This window comes from Sarcophilus harrisii, chromosome 2, assembly GCF_902635505.1.
Source record: "Sarcophilus harrisii chromosome 2, mSarHar1.11, whole genome shotgun sequence".
Classification (NCBI taxonomy): domain Eukaryota; kingdom Metazoa; phylum Chordata; class Mammalia; order Dasyuromorphia; family Dasyuridae; genus Sarcophilus; species Sarcophilus harrisii.
In genome coordinates this window covers 502,665,336-502,685,611 of record NC_045427.1, presented here as the reverse complement: position 1 = coordinate 502,685,611, position 20,276 = coordinate 502,665,336, and the positions used below count along the sequence as shown (strand labels likewise).

The 20,276-nt window shown below is 32.8% G+C and overlaps 1 protein-coding gene across 1 annotated transcript in view; it reads right to left on the bottom strand.

Moving 5' to 3' along the window:
- AP4E1 (adaptor related protein complex 4 subunit epsilon 1) overlaps positions 1–20,276 on the bottom strand; it is a 94,492-nt gene that overhangs the window by 56,370 nt on the left and 17,846 nt on the right. Inside the window, exons 4-8 of the mRNA XM_031955195.1 lie at positions 14,217–14,290; positions 12,061–12,182; positions 7,772–7,931; positions 6,338–6,504; positions 1,370–1,443 (exon numbers count right to left, since the gene is read on the bottom strand). Coding sequence (XP_031811055.1) covers positions 1,370–1,443; positions 6,338–6,504; positions 7,772–7,931; positions 12,061–12,182; positions 14,217–14,290 — 597 coding nt within the window. The remainder of the gene's footprint in view (positions 1–1,369; positions 1,444–6,337; positions 6,505–7,771; positions 7,932–12,060; positions 12,183–14,216; positions 14,291–20,276) is intronic.

The following is a 20,276-nucleotide window of genomic DNA, read 5'->3' as shown; positions in this document are numbered from 1 at the left end:
AACAACTCACAGTCTACTGACTATCAGTAAGAAAGTACATTTATTTATAAAAGTAATCCATTTAAACACCTTGCTATCTATTTATAATTCGGCATGATTTTATTTTTTGTGCCTATTAAAGTACTACGGTGTGCCTAGAATCTCCTAAAAGCCAAGACCTGGTTTGTATAACATGGTACCACAACCAATTATGTGCTTAATAAGTGTTTCAATGAAGGGATAACAGATACTGTAACAGATTTCACAGGATTATGAGTAACACTGGAAAGAATCTTTGAGATGATCAACTCCAACCCCTGCATTTTATAAATGAGGACACTGAGGTCCAGAGAGGAAAAGTGATCTGCTTAAGGTCACTCAGAAAATAAATGGAAGGGGGGATTAAAACTCTTGTCCTGTCACTTCAAATTCAGCGCTCTTTTTACTGCACTAAGTTGCCTGCCATATATTCTGTTAAATATTTTCTGTTCATATTTACCAAGGAATTATTCAAAAAAGCTATATTATTCATCAAAGTTAATGGTCAAAGACCAATAGTCAAAGAGGGGCCTGTACTCTACATCAGTGAAAGGATCCACACTACTAAAACCATAAATCTTTTTAAAGTGTGCTTTCCTGACATCCTTCCACCTTCTGTCACAGCATTCTGAATTCCTAAAAGCTTCTGGTTAAATCACTATGACAAGTCAAGGGATAGGATTTCTGAGTAATTATTCATTTTATTAATAATGCTAGCATATTATTAATAAACTCTTGGACTAAAGATGAATCATAGTAGTGGGCCCCCACTTTAGATGGTCTTGGAAAATTGTATGTTCCTGAGGGCAGCAATCAATTCTTAATGATTAACAATTAATGACAGCATTAATATTATAATGAATGGTAGTCTTATTCTAATGAGGGGCAGGGGGATTTGACTTTGTTTACATCATTTACTTCCAAGTCATCCCTAGCTTAAGGAAAATCTAGACATTGAGCCAGAGTTTCACCTTAGATTAAATTTCTTGGAAGACTGGTGAGGTAGCAGTACTAGACTGAAGATAATGTTAATCTTCTCTATTATCATCAATCTTGTTTATCAGGGGCTGAGCCTTGAAATGAGACTTTAGAAAGGGGGAGGGGGGGAATGTAGGTCTTTCCAAATCATTGGTTATTAATAACCAATTTCTCTCAAAGTTAAGTGCAACAATTCTGTGGTTCTTTATTTTTGTATCTATAACATCTAGCACAAAATTGCTTTGCACACTGTAGGTACTTGTTTGTTGAATCAAAAGTAAAATCTATGGCATGTAATGCACAGCTATAATATAAGAAATATTTGGCTTTTACTATATTATGTTACTAAAAGTTACCCCATATATTTACCTACCATATGTGATATTGTGACTTAACTCAGCTCTTCTTAAAGACTCATCAAGAACATCATATGTTAATTCACTTGTCCTGTTTAAAAAAATAATTTATATTTTCAGTAGAATGTAAAAGCGCTCTAAAATAAAACAAAGTTTTAAAACTTGTATTTCAAAGGCTTTGGCAAATATTTCACTACAAAAAAAAAATTTTAAAGGTTAACTAAAGTGCAAGTAATTTGACTTCTCAAGGCCAATGACCAGATTTGATAGATTTGGGCTAATACCTTTTAGCCCAAAGGTCCTTTTAACTCTAACATTGTACATATCAATGAAATCCTTGAGTTACTTTTTAATTTTTTAAAATAAAAGCAAGCTCTATTTCAATTAGCAAAAACTCAGTGTTTCTAAGTTTGGTTTAATGTATTTTTTCATTCATTTTTATATAAATTAAGAGTTACTATTTTATTGATATTGACTAATGGATAAAACAACTTGCATAAATTATCTTTAACATTTCATTTAACTGCTAAGTCAAGTTTTTTATTTGGTATTGATATTTTGTAGCTTTGTAAAATAAAATCACTCTAGATATTCATTCAAAATCATATTCAAATTTTACTATAAGTTTATCAGTCTGCACAGGGTATGAATGCATAATAACTTAGATGGTCCAGAGAGAAGTTCTGAGCCATTCTTCTTTTCCCTACCAGCAGCTAGGTATTATAGCTTAACATGGTTATCCTAGAGGTGTTTCTATTAAATTTCTGTAATTATCTTCTATTGAATCGAGAGAATCATACCTGTCCTGTAACTTTACGGACAATATCTGATAACCAATGAACTTTGCAGAGACTGGCTAATAACACTACTATATACAATGACAGTATACAGAATAATATGACTACTGGAATAAGATGAAATTTATTAAGAGCAAATATAAAATTCTATACTAGAATTCACAAAAATCAACTGCATCAGAACAGGATAGGGCAGTCACAGCTAGACAACGGCTCCTATAAAAAAGAAGCTCCATATAAGAAAGTGGTATGATACTCCAATAAGAAAAGCATAGCATCCAGAATGAGGAAGGTCAAAGTGCTGCTATCTTCCAACTAGATCATACCATATCCAAAGTATTGTGATCAGTCCTAGCCAAAGCATTTTAGGAAGGACACTAAGAAATCAAAGTGTCCTCCAGAGAAGGGTAATCAGAAAGATGAAATAACTGAAGATGTCAAATAAGGATTTACCAAAGGAATTAAAAACAGTGTGAAGAGAAGAAGCTTTTCAAGTATCTGAAGAGCTGTCACTGAAAAAGGAGTTAAACATGTTCTTCAAGGCCACAGGTAGATATTATAAAGAAACAGATTCAGGTTTTATAGATAAGATACATTTCCTAACAATTAGAGCTGTCTCAAAACATAATGCACTTCCTCAAAAAACAGTTGGGTCTCCCCAAGTAAAATTCTTCCAGTGAAGGCTGGACAACCACTACTTAGACAGGTAAGAATGGATCCTTGTTCAGGTAAGGGCAGACTTCTGAGCAACCTTTCAACTATAAGATTCTATGAATGTAAACTGTTCCAGCAAAGAGACCAGAGAGATTAGTGTAGTGCTAATTTAATAATGCAGAAATTTACTGGAAATATAGCATTATGACAAATGAATATAATTTTGCATAAAGAGAAGAACTCCACAGAAAAATGGTTCAACTAATTAAGAGATTCAGTCATGGACAAAGGATGAATAAATTAAGTCACACTGTATCTAGTAGGGGTTTCATTCCTAAGATTCTCTTTGAAAGAAAAAAAATCCATAGACCTCATTAATTTTATACAACTCAGATTTGGCAAGAAAATTTACTCATTCTAATAAGTTATTTTGGTAAGAGTCATATCTACCTTAAGAAATATTCTTTTATTCCCCTATTGTTTTAAAACCAATATACATATATAGTGGGAAAAAGTTCATATTTAATTGATTTTTCTCAATTCTACCTTATAAATGAAGTACACATTTCTAAATAAAATCCAAATGACATTAGAGGTAAGTATATAAGTCTAAGTTTGAAATGCATATAAATATCCCAAATAGATAATGTTGTCTAATTCAAGAATATTACAATTGCTACTTTTATTTTCCCCTAACACTATAGAACTTATATTATGATTTTATTATCTAATAATCTGGCATCATAGGTCAAATGACATATTCTAAGTAAGAGTTAGCGAAGTGCAATCCACTGTTTTTTTTTTTTTTTTTTTTTTTTTTTAAATAAAACTAAAACATAAAAACCATTTTTGGTTCATAGAACCAAAAAAAAGGGACCAGAATTTGCTCACCCTAAATTTGCTGACTCTTATTATAAATAATAATTGCACAACATAAAAGTTCTAATATTACATGCTTCAGGAATCAAGGGGTTCTATTATAATTCTTATTAAGTTTGATACAACAAATAATTTATTATTTCGATAACATAGAAGTTTAGTAACTTGCATTCCAATAGAATACAATGCATTCCTGAAATAACCACTATTTTCACACTATATTTATATCATGAAACACCTTTACAGAGCTACTGAAGTTTATGATAGACATATTTAATGTGTGCATCTGCCATACCAACTCCAGTTTCAACTTCAAAGAAACATTAGGTATGAACATCACAGACATGGGGAACAAAATACAGTAGTACAAAGACAGCTTTTTTCTGGGCATTCTTTCAAGATGGAAGCCCACAAGAGGGAAAGGGGAATTCCTACAAGGTACTTAATGAGGCCTTTCTTGAAAGCAGTAGACTTTGGGATAAGAACTTACTGTTTGATAAAAATTTCTGGGAAAATTGGAAACTAATATGGCAGAAACTAGGCATTGATCCATACTTAACACCATACACCAAGATAAGGTCAAAATGGGTTCATGACCTAGGCATAAAGAATGAAATTATTAATAAATTAGAGGAACACAGGATAGTTTACCTCTCAGACCTGTGGAAGGGGAAGGTCTTTATGACAAAGCAGAACTAGAGATCATTACTGATCACAAAATAGAAAATTTCGATTATACCAAACTGAAAAGTTTTTGTACAAACAAAACTAATGCAGACAAGATTAGAAGGGAAGCAATAAACTGGGAAAATATTTTTACAGTCAAAGGTTCTGATAAAGGCCTCATTTCCAAAATATATAGAGAATTAACTCTAATTTATCAAAAATCAAGCCATTCTCCAATCGAAAAATGGTCAAAGGATATGAACAGACAATTCTCAGATGAAGAAATTGAAACTATTTCTAGTCATATGAAAAGATGCTCCAAGTCATTATTAATCAGAGAAATGCAAATTAAGACAACTCTAAGATACCACTACACACCTGTCAGATTGGCTAAGATGACAGGAAAAAATAATGATGATTGTTGGAGGGGATGTGGGAAAACTGGGACATTGATGCATTGTTGGTGGAGTTGTGAACGAATCCAACCATTTTGGAGAGTAGTTTGAGCTATGCTCAAAAAGTTATCAAACTGTGCATACCCTTTGATCTAGCAGTGTTACTACTGGGATTATATCCCAAAGAGATTATAAAGAAGGAAAGGGACCTGTATGTGCACGAATGTTTGTGGCAGCCCTTTTCGTAGTGGCTAAAAACTGAAACTGAATGGATGTCCATCAGTTGGAGAATGGCTGAATAAATTGTGGTATATGAATATTATGGAATATTACTGTTCTGTAAGAAATGACCAACAGGATGATTTCAGAAAGGCCTGGAGAGACTTAACAACTGATGCTGAGTGAAATGAGCAGGACCAGGAGATCATTATATACTTCAACAACAATACTATATGATGACCAGTTCTGATGGACCAGGCCATCCTCAGCAACGAGATCAACCAAATCATTTCTAATGGAGCAGTAATGAACTGTACTAGCTATGCCCAGAAAAAGAACTCTGGGAGATGACTAAAAACCATTACAATGAATTCCCAATCCCTATATTTATGCACACCTGCATTTTTGATTTCCTTCACAAGCTAATTGTACAATATTTCAGAGTCTGATTCTTTTTGTACAGCAAAATAACATTTTGGTCAGTGTATACTTATTGTGTATCTAATTTATATTTTAATATATTTAACATCTACTGGTCATCCTGCCATCTAGGGAGGGGGGGGTAAGAGGTGAAAAATTGGAACAAGAGGTTTGGCAATTGTTAATGCTGTAAAGTTACCCATGTATATATCCTGTAAATAAAAGGCTATTAAATAAAAAAAAAAAAAGAAAGCAGTAGACTACAGAAAAGCTAAGAACCTAAATTCATACATCCTTATGTAAAATGGTTTTTACCTTTGACAGAAAGACTTTAAATTAATTAAGAATTATTTATTAGACACCTAGTATGGGCAAGGCAATATCCTAAGCACTGTAGAAAATATAAAGAAATTTAAGACAGAAGAATCCATGCCCTCCAACAGTTTAGAATACTATACACTTAGAGAACTCTGAAATATTCAGATAAAACACCAACTTACAACAAAATAGTATATAAATGTCAAATAAATAATACAAACATTAAGAGATAGTGGAATCCAGAATAAATTATCATAGAATCAAAGAAAGAAAAATCATTTTAGGTGGAATTGAGACTTGAGATAGACTTTTGAAGGCAGACCAAATTTGGATAAGTGAAAAAAGAAAGTATAACTGATAATAAAGTAACTGAAGGAATTTCTATGTTTCCTAAAGTAATTCTTGTGATACTATTAAGTCAGTAAGGCATCAGGAAAATATGGGCCATCATGAAACTATTAAATGTTTTGAGTTTTGTAGCACTGCTTGTCACTTATATTTAAATTTTTAATTGTCATCAATATCCTTTGTTATTTACCTTCCTCTCCAAAGATATCCTTCCCACCTCCTTTACTCAGCAAGTCATTCTTTATTTATTTCTGATTTTTAAAAACTAAAATAATATAGAAAAATTTACCTTGGATCATCTTTTCCTAAAAGTCCTAATATCCTCAAGAGCTGAATTTGTAGCCAAGGTGCTGGTACACTGTGGTAATTGAAATCTACTGGGAGTTTTCCTCCCACTACTTGCTTCAAGATTGTCACAAAGCTTCCTGTCAAGTCCTTATATGCAGATGGATTCTCCTATACCAAGGGGGAAAAAACTTTTTTTAAGCAAAGAATCTTAATAAACACAAAATGGATATAATCCATGTGCCTTAAGCAAACTGATCAACTTTACAATTCAAGTTCATAAACCTGGATTATTAATGTTTTGCATCTAATAAAACAGTACTCCAATTTTGTACATTTGATTTCTTCTATAACAGAAGGAAATAAAAAGAGCTTCTAGGACTTCTCACACTAACATGAATCAACCTCAGAGAAAGCCCAAATAAACTTTTGAGTTAGCCCTCTACCACTTTAATCACCAGTTCAAAAGTTCTGGGGAAACTCAACTGGAAGTCTTAGTTATCAAGTCATTATAGAAAAATAATATTGACAGAAGTGGCATATTTAAATTAACAGTAATAATTTGACATCTGGAATGTAAAATCAGAACTGCCTATTGCCTCTGAACTTTATTTGAAAAAAAAGCAATTCAATGTGGCTTTTTCATGTAAAGTTTAAATTAGCTACTAATCTCTTAAGGAAAAACCCATACAGCTGCTTAAATATTCAAGTGATGGGGACTGGGCAGACAGACTCTCATTGAAAAGGGATTAAGCTGTCACTTTACACAAGCCATGTTTAGAAATCATCTACTACATAAAACTGTAGTCAATGAATAATCATTAAGTCAGGAAGACAAAGTTGGGGGGAAAAAACTACCACCACCACTAGAAAACAATTAAAGGAATATTTTTTGGTTCATACTTATGATATCATTAAAGAAGTACAGGTATGGAAAGTTCTTCCACCAATGCAGTATGCAATCTGCCTATCTAATTTTTATGATCTTAGAAAACTGCCAGATGTACCAAAAGATTAAATGAATTGTCATTGTCAGAAAGTTCGTACAGATAGGATATGAAAACAAGTATTCTTTATTCTAGCAATTTCTCTACCACCCTGTTACCTGTCAAAGTATTTGAAATACATTCCATCTTGAATATTCCAGTAGGCAATATTTTTTGCCAATCCTAGATAGTACCCACAGTCCTATTGCTTTCCCCATTGTTCAGCTCAGGAAGTGGAAGCTAAGGGAGATTAAATTAAAACACCTAAATTAAGTGTCTGAGATGGAACTGGAACTCAGAACTCCCTGAATTCCTGAATCCAATTCTTCTACACCTACAGTACTATTCAGCTGCCTAAATGGTTTTGATGTTATATTTTACTATATAATTCCTTATTAAACTAAACAACAAAAATCTAATCAGTTTACAATGACAACTAATTTTCAACTTACCTTAATCATCCGAAGGTAAATGTGCAGAGAAGCAGCCATGACCCCAACATCCCGATCACAAAGTGCTTTCCTAAATTTAACATGAATGTGCTGAACTTGATTAGGAGCAATGAGATGGAATTTGTACAATGCCTGAACAGCTTTTCTTCGTATTATCTCTCTAAAGATGAAAAAATAAAATTTATCTAAATAAATGTCAACTACTCCATTAAAAGTGCAAAATATATTCATAGCACTTATATTAGAAACTAGGAAAATTACAAAGAACAAAAACCACCTAGACACAAGCATTTGGGAGCTTATAATTCAAACAAATATAGGAGTATAGCAAAAACTAGTTTTTAATTTGCCATTGTCTCAAGATTAGTACTTCAAAGAGCAGTGATTGTCAATGTAGATATAGCCTCCAATAATGAAGGTTATGACACTTCTACAACCTATTAGGACTCAGTGGTTCTCAAACTTTTGTTCTCAGTATCTTCATGTTGTTAAAAAACTATCGAGGATCTGTTCAAAGAGTTTTTGTTCACATGGGTTATATTTATAGCTATTTACTATATTAGAAACAAAAAATAATTTTGAATTTGTAAACCCTTTGAAAAGATTTCAGAGACCCCAATAATTCTTTGGACTACACTTTGAGAACCACTGTATTAGGTGGTCTTCAAGAGTTCTACAGTCAAAAATTTCATCACTGGAGCAAATCTGATTTTGCCATCCATGTGTCTTTGATCCCAGTTCCACTTAAATTAATGGAAAAGAATAATAAAAAATGAAAAATGACATGTGTACAAAGCTTTAAGCTTACAAAACACTTTACATTCACTCATCTGATCCTTGAAATAGGCCTATGAGAAGGAACAAGGCATTATTATTCCTACTTGATAGCTAAGAAAAATCAGGTTCAAAGAATGGAAGCTAGTACACTACGAGGAAGTATCTGAGAGGAAGTAGGAATAGGCAGACTCTCCATTCAAAGCTATCTCAAAGTCCCAGGCTTAAAAAGAAAAAAACTAAATTGGTGGTTATAAAAAGAAAACAGATGTGTTATACTGAAATAAGCTGTGAAAAAAAAATTGTAACATTAAAATGATATTAAGGATAAAGTAAAATAGGAGAAGGTGAATAAAAGTGAAGTCCAGGCAATTAAACTCAAATTAGCAACAGGTCTGTTTGTTTAGCCAGTGATACCAAACAAGATCCTCTTCTCAGTCTTTTGCTTTTTGTTTTGGTTTAGACCTTTAGTTATTTCATCTGTGTAGGTTTGGAATTTTAGTTATTTCATCAGAAAGGAAATTCTCACCATCAAGGCAGATAAACAGAATTATTCTGCAACCACACTGTCTTAGAATTGCTTAAGATACTGAGTCATAGCAAGGAATTGTTTAGAGGCAGAAATTGAACCAAGGTCTTCCTGACTCTGAGGAAAGGTTTCTATTTAATAGCATGGCATAGTGGAGAGAGAGCTGGCTTTAAGGCCAGCAAGACCCAAGTCTGACTACCACCTGATACATATTGATCATAGGACCATGGTCAACTCATTTAACACTTCATGTTCTCTCCAGGTACATCTCTAAGACCTTATAGACAGACACTATAGAATGTTTCTTTCCCGGGGAGTCTCCTATAGTAATGAAATCACAGTTTAGTCTAGTTGTCTCATACCAGGCTGCTTCTCTATTATACAGTACTATATCATAGCAGCACAAAATCCTTCCTCTCCTGTGATATAGATGGGGAAAAGGAAGAGGAACTTTCTTATACCAATGACTGAAACATAGATCTTAAACAACAGATCTGAATCTCAATCTTAAATTCGAGGTTATATCAATTGATATTAGAACCAACACATTTTTGGGAAATAAATTTTTTTCAAAGGATAAAGCTTCAACTCTAAGAAGTAACTAGGCTTAGAACACCACCTCTAGTTTCCCAGTAGACTGTAAATGCCTTGAAGGTGAAGACTTTCTCATTTTTATCCTTATATTTCCAGCATTCAACATAATGCCTTTTACATTAATATGGTCTCACATTGATGAATTGAATTTCTTAAGGCATCAGGGGGTGGAAAAGAAGGTTCTAGAAAGAAATCTTGCTCTGTTGGCTATCCTTGGTTTCCTTTCCAAATCTTAATAAATTCTGAAGTAAAATGGAATATTTAGTTACCCAGCTGTCACAATGGATATGCCAGAAGGAAGTTTTGATTTCGAAATAGGAGCTTCCACTTTGAGCTTCAATTTTTGGTTTAGAAATAGTCTTTCTTTTTTCAGTCTCTTTCACAGTTCTGCCTCTACTTTTATTTTCTTTTACTCTACAAGACCTAATATAGCTTTCTTTTCTTGACTTCCTTATCCCTGCCCATTACTCAGATGAGAGCTGGAATTTAAAAGTCAAACAGCTGGTAGATGAGAATCAGGATAAGCCGTAGCAGCAGTTTTGGGCACTGCTGAGAGCCTTAGTCACCACTCATTGTCGAGTGATAAGAGAGGTCAGTACCTTGTCACTGTCAGAGGATAAGGCCAAGAGTATATGAGGTTTCTTAGCCCATAATCCAGCTTGGCAATTCTGGTAGAATATACATTGCCCTATTTCTGCTATGCAAAAATGTTGGCAGATTTTAACTGGGCTTGCTATTTGAGCCTTTTAGCCAAGGTAAAGAACTCTAGATGGCACAGAGGATGAGGGAAGTGTCATCATCTCCTAGGAACCATGTTTCCCTGTGATGGCATTGTCTTTTAGTCTCTTTAGTATCATTAGTAGTCATAAAGAATGGAAGAAAGAACAAAATGAACAAAGTTCTGGCCACAGGTTGAAAGCACAACCCTAAGTGACAGCACCAGATGGAGAATCAGGAAATTTCAATTCTAATCCTTGTTCTGAGTTAATGAAACTTTGCTGTGGATATAGAACAACCAGTCCCAACCTTGTCTTAAATCTTCCTTGGGTAACCTTCTGGCTTCCTTGGCCTTCTTCCCAAATTCTCTAGCTCCAGAGAAATAAGCAATGACTTTTGCTGTAATGATACTTTCCAAAATTCAACAAGTAATAGGTAGGGAATAGGGTAAAACAGAATGAATCACAGTGAAAAAGTGACAAATATCAATTAAAAATGCACATATCTTTCAGTTCTCAACCTTTTGAGGTGTACCATATACAAGTCAATAATCATGGTCACTCTGATTTTTTTTTTTCTTTTTTGCTGAGACAATTGGAGTTAAAAATTGCTCAGGTTCTCCTGAACTTTAATTTCTTTAAAAGAACAATCACATGTTCTTATGATCAAGATAATCTGTAATTGGGGGCAGCTAGATGGTGTAGTAGATAAAGCACTAGCTCTTTAGTCAGGAGGACCTGAGTTCAAATCTGACCTTAGACACTTAACACTTCTAGCTGTGTGACCCTGGGCAAGTCACTTAACCCCAATTCCCTCAGACAAAAAACAAAAAACAAAAACTATAATTACTCCCAAAAAGTAAAAGATGCTCCTTATGTTAAGTGAATGTCTTCACTCTTATGTTCTGATATAATGACAAATTTAATTCTTAAAATAATCTTTTAACAGTATCATAGATATCATATAACACCATTAGTATAAATGGTTAATGCTATTCTAAGTGGTGATAAGATAAAATTCTAAAGTAAGTTTCAGCAACTCAGAACAAAGAACTAGATCCTATTGAGGAAAGTTACATTGGAAATAAGAAAAATATATTATGAATAAGAAGTGTTTCCATACTTAGGGAAAATTAATCAGCTAAGGGACCCTAGCCCAGCACCAAAAGTAAAAATTAAAAAAAAAAAAAAATTCTCCCAGAATGAAAAAAATTCAAGTAGAAAGTTTGAGTTAAAGTAAAAGAAACAAAGAATAATGAAAGACCACATAACATAGTTATTTGGAATAGATCAGAGGAATGTAACTTTGATTATAAAATAAGGCAGCTTCAAAATAATATCATCTTGCTTTTTTATGGCACTTAAATACTTTTTCAAAATCTATTCTACTTTCTCAATTTAGCTTCTATATAATTCTTTTAGGCAAGGAGGATTATCCCCTCCTTTTTGTAGATGAATAGATCAAAGGAAAAACATTTATTTAAGATAAAGGACTATGCTTTGGAAAATTTCTACATTATGTTTGGAGACTTTGGCATAAACCATATCCACTGCCAAATCCTCACAGAATTTATGAAACTCTTATTACTACATTGCATTCTTTATCTATGTTAAGTTCAATTTCAATCTTTTGAAACTCATTTAAAGCAATTTATCTAAACAATGGATTGACTTACTTAGAATGTTGTAGCTTGTCTTCTATAAGTGGAAGAACAGCAGGAATCATTTCTCGAGGAAAAATCTGACTGACAATAGTAAGTGCCATGCATACTTCCACCAGGTTTGTGCTCTGCAAGTCCTATTAACATTATTAATCATAAAAAATTTACAATTTTTGCAAACTAGGACACCCCATGATTGAGTTTTCTTATCTTAGTTCAAAGTCCTATGAATTCTATAATTTTTGTGTTTTTCTGTTGATTGATCTTAATTCAAAATTCAATCATTTCATGCAAGTTTATCAACAGTTTTTACATTATGTTCCCATCTTATTTGCCTTAACAAAATCCAACCCTCATACAATAGCAGCTGTTCAATTAGCATTTGCTGAATGAGAAAATAAATACCAAAGTTAATATATATCCAATAATTTTAAAAATAAATTTGTATGCCACTGATGAAAAAAACAAATAGACACCTTTTGAAACCTGAATTAGCAATTCACACTATGATGTGAATCTAGTTGAAGTTAGAAGGGGCCTAGTTTAAAAAAAATTTTTTTTCATTCAAAAAGCTTGGAGGAGAAAAATACCTTCCTACTAGGAAAAAAGTCAAACACCAATAATATGCAACTTTTTACACAAAACCTAATTTTTTTTTAGGTTTTATAGTATGTAGGAGTCAAATAAAGAAGAAAATATGCTTTATCAGCATTTGGATTTGAAGGTCCCTTTGCAATAATTCTCTGACTCCTTTAGTGACTTAGGAAAGGAGACATTATATTAAGTAACTTACTGAACCAAAGGCAAAAACTATTTCATTACTTTCTTTTTTCACTCAATAACTTAGTCTTTCATCCATTGTATTATCTAGAATATAAAAACATCCATTTCTAGCATGTGGGATATTGGGGGAAAATATGGAAGAATTCAGGAAAAAAAATTAAAATTAACGTTAAGATGTAAGAGCATGGAGATTCCAGAGCTGTAGACTAGGGTTGTTATAAATCTGTCCTTAATATTTTGATCAAGTGTAGTTTCCAGACTAAATACAATCCTTACCAGAGAATTCTGATTTGTTTTGGTCTTTCCTAAATCCTAAATCTAAAATGTATGATAATTTTACATTATAGGGATAATGTTTTTTCATAAAACAATATTACACACATACTCCAAGTGATATGGGAGAGATGGATTAAAAAGAGGAAATATTGTTAATTTTTTAAACAGTATCTATCAACTTTTCCTGCCTATCTTTTGATAGATGTGTTAATAAAATCTGAAATAGCCAAAAAACAAAGTGCAGGTAGAAGTAGAATAGAGATAATCCACAGACTGGATAAAAAAAGAACTTTCAACAAAAAAAGTTATATTTGACAATCAGTACTATATGCAAGAGGAGTTGAAACTGAACTATCCACGTATTCCTGTGGTTTTATTAACCAACTCAAATATACAATTATAGAGATATTCTGGAGGCCATCAAGCTTACCTTAATAAAACTTTTAAAATATAGCAAAATAGCTCTCAAGTACTTAGAAGCTGATCAAATAAAAAGCTTAAAAATTTCTAAGGCCTTCTATCTTTTCTCCTACTTACTACTCATTAACATACCTATCAAAAGGTATGCACAAGAAAAATGTAGAGAGAATATTCAAAACAATCAATCATGAATCAAGCAGTTTTGGAGGAGAAAAAAAGGTTTAAAGAGGGGAAAGTAGTAGTCATGTGTTAAAATAAAGGGATTTCAATTACCCAATTATTCTCTTTTCTCCATTAAATGAGATAAAAAAAAATTTTCCTGTCATTTCTATCAGTCATTACTACAGCAGAGTTGCCTCCAAAATCTTTCTAGTTTAAAAAAAAAAAAAAAAAAAGAGTAGTTCTTTTCCAATCTCTAGAACACACAAGTATATATCTATTCTGTAGTAGGGATGGTGATAGTGGTATTGTTAATACATATTTCTTTCTACCGAGTGCCCATATTTTCACTTTCAATCAAAAGGAAATGGGAATTAGAGTAGAATCTAGTAATTGGGAAATATGAAATATCCCTTATTGCTTCACTTGTTCTAAAATTATCTTCAATCAAAAAGCCATCAAGAGAAATCTCATGTACTTTCTGGAGACTAAAATCATAATGATATTTCCCAAAATGGTTGTGTAAATAGTACCTTTACAACCGTATTCACAAGGAGAAGCAACAGTTCATGGTTTTCATGTAGAAATAATGAAACTGCCAAATAACCTACAAAAGACAATAAGAAAAAAAAGAATCCCTTCATCATTGCTTTCCAAAAATAAATCAAAATGATTATATAAAGTATGCCAGACATCAAACATTAGTGATTCAAGTTAGGGGTCAAATATGAAACAGATTATACATATTTCTAAGATCCACAGAATATTGTGTCAAAGTGAGGTGAGTGCTTACAGATTCTTCCTATAATTGTAACTCACATTTACAAAACACTTTAAAATTTACAAAATACTTTTTCACAACTTTATAAGGTAGGGCAGTATTATTACCCCCATCTTATATATATGGAAACTAGGCCTGTAAGATTCAAGAATATGTCATTCAGAAAGGTAGTTAAGTGCTGAGACTAAGTGTCAAACTCAGATTCTCTGATTACAAGTCTAGTGTTCTTTCCACTACAATACTCTAACTGGCCTGTCTTTGACAATAACATAGTCTACAATTACAGCATGTGTCTGAAAAGAAGACCTAAAATGTAATGGTTTTTCTTTTTCTTTTTTATTAAAGCATTTTATTTTCAAAACATATCCATGGATAATTTTTCAATATTAACTCTTGCAAGAACATGTGTTTCAATTTTTCCCTCTTTCTCCCCACCTCCTCCCCTAGATGGCAACTAATCCAATATATGTTAAACATGATAAAAATATATGTTAAATCCAATAATCCATTATAATTCATATTCATACAATTATCTGGCTGCACAAGAAAAATCAAATCAAAAAGGGAAAAAATGAGAAACAAAATAAAATGCAAGCAAACAACAAAAAAGAGTGAAAATGCTATGTATGTATGTATGCAACTAGGTGGTGCAGTGGATAGAGCACCAGCCCTGAAGTCAGGAGGACCTGAGTTCAAATCTGTATTCAGACACTTAACACTTCCTGTGTGACCCTGGGCAAGTCATTTCACCCCAATTGTCTCAGGAGAAAAAAGAAAAAGGAAAAGAAAAGAAAATACTATGTTGTAGTCCACACTCAGTTCCCATGATCCTCTCTGTGGGTTTAGACGGCTCTCTTCACCACAAGATCATTGGAACTGTCCTGTCATCTCACTGTTGAAGAGAGCCACGTCCATCAGAATTGATCATCGGATAGTCTTCTTGTTCTTGGTCCTGTTCATTTCACTTAGCATGAGTTCATGTAAGTCTCTCCAGGCCTTTCTGAAATCACATCTTGCTGGTTATTTCTTACAGAACAATAATATTCAATAACATTCACATACCACAATTTATTCAGCTATTCCCCAACTGACAAGCATCCACTCAATTTCCACTTTCTAGCCACTACAAAGAGGGCTGCCACAAACATGTTTGCACATGTGGGTCCTTTTCTCTTCTCTAAGCTCTCTTTGTGATATAAGCCCAGTAGAAACACTGCTGGGTTAAAGGGTATGCACAATTTGATAACTTTTTGAGCATAGTTCCATTCTCCAGAATGGTTGGATAAATTCACAACTCCACCAAAATGCATCAGTATCCTAATTTTCCCATATCCCCTCCAACATTCTTCCTTGTCTTTTCCTGTCATCTTAGCCAATCTGAGAGGTGTGTAGTGCTATCTCAGAGTTGGCTTTATGTGCATTTCTCTGATCAATAATGATTTAGAGCATATTTTCACATGACTAGAAATGGCTTTACTTTCTTCATCTGAAAATTGCCTGTTCATATCCTTTGACTATTATCAATTGGCAAATGGATTGAATTCTTATTGAATGAGTCAATTCTCTATACATTTTAGAAATGAGGCCTTTAGCCTGGAGAGACTTACATGAACTGATGCTGAGTGAAATGAGCAGGACCAGGAGATCATTATATATTTCAACAACAATACTATATGATGACCAGTTCTGATGGATCAGGCCATCCTCAGCAACGAGATCAACCAAATCATTTCTAATGGAGCAGTAATGAACTGAACTAGCTATGCCCAGAAAAGAACTCTGGAGATGACTAAAAACCATTACATTGAATTCCTAATCCCTTATATTTATGCCCACCTGCATTTTGATTTCCTTCAAGCTTAATTGTACAATATTTCAGAGTCTGATTCTTTTCTACAGCAAAATAACGTTTTGGTCAGGTATACTTATTGTGTATCTAATTTATATTTTAATATATTTAACATCTAATGGTCATCCTGCCATCTAGGGAGGGGTGGGGGGTAAGAGGTGAAAAATTGGAACAAGAGGTTTGGCAATTGTTAATGCTGTAAAGTTACCCATGTATATATCCTGTAAATAAAAGGCTATTAAATAAAAATTAAAAAAAAAAATGAGGCCTTTATCAGAAACTTTGAATGTAAAAAAGGGGGAAAGGCTCTAAAGGAGAAAGGCTGCTTGAGGGAGGTGGCCATCAGAAGCAAAATACTGGAGAGGAGGAAAGGGGAAAGGAAAGAGAAAAGCATAAAGTAGAGTAAATAAGATGGCAGGAAATACAGAATTAGTTATTTTAACTGTGAATGTAAATTTGATGAACTCTCCCCTAAAACGGAAGCGAATAGCAGACTGGATTAAAAGCCAGAATTCTACAATATGTCGTTTACAAGAAACACATTTAATGCAGAATGATACATACAAAGTGAAGGTAAAGGGCTGGAGCAGTATATATTATGCTTCAGGTAAGGAAAAAAATCAGGGGTAGCAATCCTGATCGTAGTAGATCAAGTAAAAGCAAATATAGATTTAATTAAAAGGGATAAGGAGGGAAACTATATTTTACTAAAGGGTACCATAGATAATGAAGTAGTATCAATACTAAACATATAAGCATGGCGTGATATAGCATCTAAATTCCTAAATTAAATATCAAATTTAAAATTCTGAAAATAAAAGGGGGAGATTAGTAAAATTGAAAATAAGAAAACTATTGAATTAATAAATAAAATTAAGAGTTGGTTTTATGAAAAAACCAACAAAATAGATAAACTTTTAGTCAATTTGATTAGAAAAAGGAAAGAAAATCAAATTGTTAGTCTCAAAAATTAAAAGGAAGAACTTTCCACCAATGAAGAGGAAATTAGAGCAATAATTAGGAGTTATTTATATATATGTATATTTATATATAAACAATATATAAAATTTATAATTTAATGCCAATAAATTTGATAGTCTAAATGAAATGGAAGAATATCTACAAAAATATAGACTGCCCAGGTTAGCAGAAGAGGAAATAAATTATTTAAATAGTCCCATTTTAGAAAAAAAGAAATAGAACAAGCTATTAATAATCTCCTGAAGAAAAAATCTGCAGGGCCACATGGATTTACATGAGAATTCTACCAAACATTTGAAGAACAATTAATTCAAATACTACATAAACTATTTGAAAAAATAGGGAAAGAAGAAGTCCTATCAAATTCCTTTTATGACACAGATATGGTACTGATACGTAAACTAGGTAGGGTAAAAACCAATAAAGAAAATTATAGATCAATTTCCCTAATGAATATTAATGCAAAAATCTAATAAAATATTAGCAATGAGATTAAAGAAAGTCATCCCCAGGTTAATACACTATGATCAAGTAGGATTTATACCAGGAATGCAGGGCCGGTTCAATATTATGAAAACTATTAGCATAATTAACTTTATCAATAACCAAACTAACAAAAATCATATTATCTCAACAGATGCAAAAAAAGCATTTGATCAAATCCAACACCCATTCCCATTAAAAACACTTGAAAGTATAGGAATAAATGGAGTTTTCCTTAAAATGATCAGTAGCATCTATTTAAAACCATAATCAAGCATCATATGTCATGGGGACAAACTAGAACCATTCCCAATAAGATCAGGAGTGAAACAAGGTTGCCCACTATTGCCATTACCACTCAATATTGTATTAGAAATGCTAGCTTCGGCAAAAAGATAAGAAAAAGAGATTAAAGGAATTAGAGGTAAATAATGAAGAAACCAAATTATCACTCTTTGCAGATGATATGGTAGTATACTTAGAGAACCCTAGAGAATCAACTAAAAAATTACTAGAAAAATTCACAACTTTAGCAAAGTTGCAGGATACAAAATAAATCCACATAAATCGTCAGCATTTTTATATATTACCAACAAAGTCCAGCAGCAAGAGATACAAAAAGAAATTCCATTCAAATTAATTGAATAGTATAAAATATTTGGGAATCTATCTGCCAAGGGAAAGTCAGGAACACAACTACAAAACACTTTATTTATAAATAAATAATAAATAAAGTTGGATTTAGTCAACTGGAAAAATATCAAGAGGTTCATGGGTTGGCTGAGTGAATACAATAAAAATGACAATACTGCCTAAATTAGCCTACTTATTTTGTGCCATACCAAACTCCCAAGAAATTATTTTATAGACCTAGAAAAAACAATAACAAAGTTCATCTGGAAGAACAAAAGATCAAAAATTTTCAAGGAAATTAATGAAAAAAAATGCCAATGAAAGTGCCCTAGCTGTGCCAAACCTAAAATTATATTATAAAGCAGTGGTCATCAAAACCATTTGGTACTGGCTAAGAAATAGACTAGTCAATCAGTGGAATAGGTTAGGATCACAGGATAAAGTAGTCAATAACTACAGTAATCCAGTGTTTGAAAAACCCAAAGGCCCCAGCTTTTGGGATAAGAACTGACTGACAAAAACTGCTGAGAAAATTGCAAACTACTATGGAAGAAATTAGACATTGACCTACACCTAACACCATATACCAAGGTAAGGTTGAAACGGGTTCACTCTTTAGATAAAGAGTGATATTACAAGCAAATCAGAAGAACATAGGATACTTTACCTCTCAGATCTATGGAGAAGAAAGGAATTTGTGTCCAAAGAAGAACTGGAACTCATAAATGAACACCAAATGGATAATTTTGATTATATTAAGTTAAAAAGGTTTTGTACAAACAAAACTAATGCAGACACAATTAGAAGGGGAGAATAAATTGGAAAAACACTGTTACATGTAAGTGTTCTAATAAAGGCCTCATTTCTAAAATATATAGAGAATTGCCTCAAATTTATAAGAATTCAAGCCATTCTCCAACTGATATATGATCAAAGGATATGAACAGACAATTTTCAGATGAAGAAATTAAAACTATTTCTAATCATATGAAAAAGAAATCTTATCTATTGATAAGAGAAATGCAAATTAAGACAACTCTGAGATACCACTACACACCTCTCAGATTAGCTAAGAAAACAGGAAAAGACATGGACGAATGTTGGAGGGAATGTGGAAAAATTTAGGACACTGACACATTGTTGGTGGAGTTGTGAATTGATTCAACCATTCTAGGGAGCAATTTGGAACTATGCTCAAAAAGTTATCAAACTGTGCATACCCTTTGACCCAGCAGTGTTTCTACTGGCTTTATATCCCAAAGAAATCTTAAAAGGAGGGAAAGGGATCCACATGTGCAAAAATGTTTGTGGCAGCCCTTTTTGCAGTGGCAAGAAACTGGAAACTGAGTGGATGCCCATCAATTGGAGAATGGCTGAATAAGTTATGGTATATGAATGTTATGGAATATTATTGTTCTATAAGAAATGATTAGGAGGATGATTTTAAAGAGGCTTGGAGAGACTTATGTGAACTGATGCTGATTGAAGTGAGCAGAACCAGATCATTGTACATGACATCAATATTATAGGACGATCAATTTTGATGAACATGACTTACTAACAATGAGATGATCGATGCCAGTTCCAATGATCTTGTGTTGAAGAAAGCTATCTACACCCAGAAAGAGGATTGTGGGAACTGAATGTGAATCACAACATAACATTCTCACTCTTTTTTGTTGTTGTTCATTTTTATTTTGTTTTCTTACTCATTTTCTTTCCTTTTTAATCTGATTTTTCTTGTGCAACAAGAGTATTGTATAAATATGTTTACACATATTGAATTTAACATATATTTTAACATGTATAAACATATATTGGATTGCTTGCTATCTAGGGGAGGAGGTGGGGAGAAGGAGGGGAATA